This window comes from Antrostomus carolinensis, unplaced genomic scaffold (genome assembly GCF_000700745.2).
Source record: "Antrostomus carolinensis isolate BGI_N321 unplaced genomic scaffold, ASM70074v2 scaffold7062, whole genome shotgun sequence".
Classification (NCBI taxonomy): Eukaryota; Metazoa; Chordata; class Aves; order Caprimulgiformes; family Caprimulgidae; genus Antrostomus; species Antrostomus carolinensis.
In genome coordinates, this window is record NW_010300127.1 from 26363 (window position 1) to 31106 (window position 4744).

General features: G+C 57.7%; 1 protein-coding gene across 1 annotated transcript in view; it reads left to right on the plus strand.

Moving 5' to 3' along the window:
- Positions 1–767: 767 nt before the first annotated feature.
- Positions 768–4744, plus strand: part of LOC104521121 (calpain-15) — a gene marked incomplete at its 3' end in the record, with an annotated part of 6263 nt that continues 2286 nt past the window's right edge. Inside the window, 2 exon segments of the mRNA XM_010163021.2 lie at positions 768–1042; positions 1044–2223. Coding sequence (XP_010161323.1) covers positions 783–1042; positions 1044–2223 — 1440 coding nt within the window.

Genomic DNA, 4744 nt, shown 5'->3' on the forward strand with positions numbered 1-4744 from the left:
ACAACAGGGCTCCGTGGCCTCTCCACTTCCCAGGTAAGTGGGGCAGGAGCTGGAGCTAGGACATTGTCCATCTCTGCTGAGCTCAGAACCTGCTGGAGAGCTGTCCTGGCACCGGTGCACCACGACCAGCTTCGACTTTGGCATGGAGCTGTTGCTCGTAGGCTGGCCAGGCCAAGCTTCTGGCCCCAGAGCCTGTAGCCAGGTAAAAGCACCATCATACACCACAACCTGCTGTGCTTTGCTTGGTGGTGTCTGGTGGGGGAAATCACAGTTATCCCAGCACGGGTAAGTGGTGCGTTCACGGTGGGGAGCCAAAAGGAGAGGAGAGAGGAACAGAAAGTGAAACAAAAGTGGGCTGGAGTGACATCAAAGGAGGAAAGAATTGATGCTGGGAACAGCAAGAAGGCAGAGCAGGGTGTCTCCTCCTCCAGAGGTTCCAGAGAAGCTGCAGACACACCAGATGGTCGGGGCTGGGTGCAGAGGTGATGTGCTTGTTCACTGGGGCGCAGTCCTGCAATGGGAGAGGGGTCGGCAGGGTTGCAGGGCCGTTCCTTGTGCCCTTCCCAAAGTGTTTTGGGTGGAAGCCAGAGCTTTGCTGTGCACTTGGAGAAATTGTCAGTGCCAGAAGAACAAGTGCCTGGAGAGCAATGACTGGATTGATGGTTGTCCCCTTCCTGGAGGCAAAGTCCTGACCATGCCAACCCAGGAGATGCATGTACCGGGTGGCTTTGACCTTGTGCTGTCTTCTTCTTTCTTCCAGCCACTCTCACTCTCCTGGCTCCATGGCTGCCGTCCGCGAGTGGTCCTGCACCCGCTGCACCTTTCTGAACCCCGTTGGCCAGCGGCAGTGCTCCATCTGCGAAGCCCCCCGCCAGAAACCCGACCTCAATCACATCCTGCGGCTCAGTGTGGAGGAACAGAAATGGGCTTGTGCCCGCTGCACCTTCAGGAACTTTCTGGGCAAGGAAACCTGTGAGGTTTGTGGCTTCACCCCAGAGCCAGGGCCCAGCGGCTCCCCCTTGCCCGTTATCAACGGTATCTTGCTCCAAGGAGGAGGCTGCCAAGGCAGAAAGCAGCAGCGAGGACTCGGAGGGGAAGAGCCCTGACGAAGCAGAGCTGGAGAGCGGCTGGGCTTGCCAGCGCTGCACACTGCACAACACGCCTGTGGCCAACTCCTGCTCTGCCTGCGGTGGCCCACGCAAGCTCTCCCTGCCCAAGATCCCACCAGAGGCACTGGTCGTCCCTGAAGTCATCACCCCCGCCGGGTTTCACATGGCCCCCTCTACCCCCCAGCCTTTAGTCTCTGCAGAGATCTCTGATGGTGATGCCGTGGCTGCCCAGGGCCCAGTGGCTATGGAGCAAGAGACCCAGAAGATACCAGCCTTCAGTCCCTTCTCCCAAGGGCTCCAGAACAACCCTGTGCCCCGAAGCCGCCGGGAGGTGCCCCCCCAGCTGCAGATGCCGGGCCCCGAAGCCTCCCAGCCCGCGGCTCAGAGCTCAGCGGGGCAGAAGGGCTCTCCGCAGGGTCAGGCCAGGGCTGCCCCGGCTGCCCGCTTCCAGGAGCTGCTGTCCAACAAGCGGCTGAGCGTGCTGGAGGAGGAGATGGACGTCAGTCCGTCCCACTGGAAGTGCAGCTCCTGCTCCCTGCTTAACTCTGCCGGGGCTGCCAAATGTGAGGCTTGCAACACCCAGAAAGGCAGTGACACCATCAATCTGGTGGGGGACTCGGTGAGATTAAACCCGTGAAGCCCCTCCAGCACTGATTTCACCACCTGGTCCTGTTCCAAGTGCACCCTCAAGAACCCCACCCTGGCCCAGAAGTGTAAAGTCTGTGGCTCCTCCAAGCTGCACGGCTTCCAGGAGCACGGGACACCGGGCGAGCCGTCCTCCCGCTGCCCCGACTGCGGGGCTTCTGACAAGGGCGGCTGCTCCTCCTGCAGCAGCAAAGCCCCGTCCGCCCGCAAGGTCGCTCGTCTCTTCCCGTCCCAGTTGCCCACCGGGCAGGAGAGGCCGGGCCAGTGGGCTTGTCCTGCTTGCACCTTGCTCAACGAGCTCAAGGCCAAGCACTGCGTGGCCTGCCATACCCCGCAGCAGTACGTGGCCCAGCGCAAGGGCCTCAAGCCCCTGAAGAGAAGGGAGAGCATGCACGTGGAGAAGAGGCGGCAGACGGATGAGGGAGAGGCCAAAGCCCTGTGGGAAAACATCGTGACCTTCTGCCGGGAGGTGAGTGCTTGCTGAACTACTCGTGCTCCTGGTTTCACTTGGAGAGGATCCCTCTTCACACCTCCACTGTGGGTCCGTGGCATCGCTTGGCACAGGCAAGCTGCCTTCTGTGTCTTGGGTCCCAGAGATCATCTCCACCTGTGCCAGCTGGATGTTGGTTGTTAACACTGTGGGAAAACATCGTGACCTTCTGCCGGGAGGTGAGTGCTTGCTGAACTACTCGTGCTCCTGGTTTCACTTGGAGAGGATCCCTCTTCACACCTCCACTGTGGGTCCGTGGCATCGCTTGGCACAGGCAAGCTGCCTTCTGTGTCTTGGGTCCCAGAGATCATCTCCACCTGTGCCAGCTGGATGTTGGTTGTTAACACTGCACTGTAATATTTTAAATTGGTACAAAATAATCTCTAAGTTGAAGGGGATCCATCCAGTTCATTCCCAGTCCAAGGCTGAGGAAGTCTTAAGTGTTAACTCTGAAACCTAGTGATATTTTAAATCAGCGAGAGAGAACATCTGGGTTGAAGGGGACATTTTTAGGTGGTCAATTCATCTCCTTCCCTGTACAAGGGTGGGGAAGGCTGGGAAGAGTGTGTCCAGGTTTGCTGGTGGCACTGCTGTCTGTGGGCAGCAATTGTGACATGTGGGTGCAGGAAATGTGGGATTCAGCAGGCAGGGGTGCAGGCAGAGGAACCGCTCCCACTGCCAGCAACTGCAGGTGCTCCAGAACCATGAGCTGGGCCTTGGTGTTCTTAGTTTTGGTGTTTGTGAATGCACAGCTGCAGCCACAAATGGCTCACCCCCATTTTGGGAAGGCCAGGTGGGGTTTAGCTGTACCCTGGCTCCAGGTGAGGGTCTGAGGAGCACGTGCTGTCACCCTCCCCTCCCTTGATGAAGTAGCTGGCTCAATCTGTTGGGTTTCAGTCTCCAACACTGCTCTGATGACCCTATTTTTTTCCCTGAGTGGCATAAGGTGCTCCTGTGAACGCTGCTCTTTCTCTGCCATCCTTCTGGGGGAAGCCTCCAACCCTTCAGGACCAGATGGAAAGGGAGCTGCGGTCCCATTCTGACGTGCAGACGGGGCTTTTCCACCTTGGCTGAGGAACATGTCCATGCCTGTGCCTCCCCTGCACAGACTGGGGACCACAGAGGTGTTTGGCTCAGGAGAGAAGCTGTTGAGAGGGATCCTGTTTTAGGGTTGTGGGTTTTTTGAATTGCATCCTAACAGACATGGGTGTCTTTATAGCAGAGAGACCCCGATTCTGCTTCTCCCCCTCTTTTAAGCAAGGGAATAGCTTCTTTTCTATGCAGGGAATATTTGTTACATCCAGTGGAATGAAGCCTGAAGGATGAATTATGAGAGATGGCCAAGTTGAATTAGCACCTTGCTGCTGCCAAGAAGGGGAGTCTGCCGTGCCCGTCCAGCACAGCTCCCGGTCGGAGCCTTGGCTGAGCCCGGCTCGCTAAGCTGGCACTAATGGGCAATTAGATCAGCATGGGCCATCTCCTGAAAATCCTCCCAAAACTAAAGGGGTTTTCTTTGACACTGCTCTGTTCTGACACCGTTTATGGCGAGTCAGAGGCTCTGCAGGTCCGAGGGAAGGGCTGGCAGAGGGTGGTGGGACACGGCTGCTCGCACACTCCCACTAGCTCCGCTCCTGGCACTCCTGCAGCTTCCCAGCAATGCTCCTGTTCAGGCTGGCACGTAAGGCAGCCTCCAAGCTTCCTCCTGGCCACAGTGTTTCTCACTCTTCTGGAGGAGAGTGGCAGCCTGGCCAAGTTCTCCTCTGCCTGTTGTCCCCCTGCCCCAAGCACGTGGAGCAGCCGGCCTGGCTGCGCTGCTCCCTGCGGGGATTGCTCCTGCCACAGGCGCTCCCTCCGACGCTGTTCCAGGGGAGCCTTTTCCAACACTAGAATGTGTGGCCCCCACTTTTAGCTTTACCCTTTCTCCTCCGTCTGGGAGGAGAACAGAGCTGACCCCTTCCACTAGCTACCTCTGCATGGAGCATCTGCTTCTCTGTCTTATCCTGTCTTCTCTCTTGGTTATCCCAGTGTCTCACACTTCTCTCCTCTGATGAACCATCCTTCCTCCTTTCTGAGTAACAACACGCATCAGCACATTCTGCAGAGCCAGAAAGACAACCCAGGACTCTTGCTGTCTGTGCAGATCTTCCTGCAGAGCCTTTCTGTGTGCTGGAGGAGACCTCATCGCATGTTTTTCTTCTTCTCCACCCATCAGACAGTTCCATGCAGGGCAGGACAGCAGCCTTCCTCGGCCCGTGCTGTCCCAGGGAGGTGGCAGCAGAGAAGGTTGTGTCTGTGGTCCAGCATGGAGTGAAAGGGGTTGTTGGCAGAGCAGGAGTGAAGGAGAGCCGATCCCTGGATTTATCCCCTTGCAGGAGAACAAAGCAGGGCCCCTCATCTGGCATCATTTGTGAGCTGCTCATCGCTGCGTGGGCATGAGAGGAGTTACCTGCTGCTCTCTCTTCTGCTCTGATGCTGCCCCTGCAGCTCTCGTGCCTCTCTT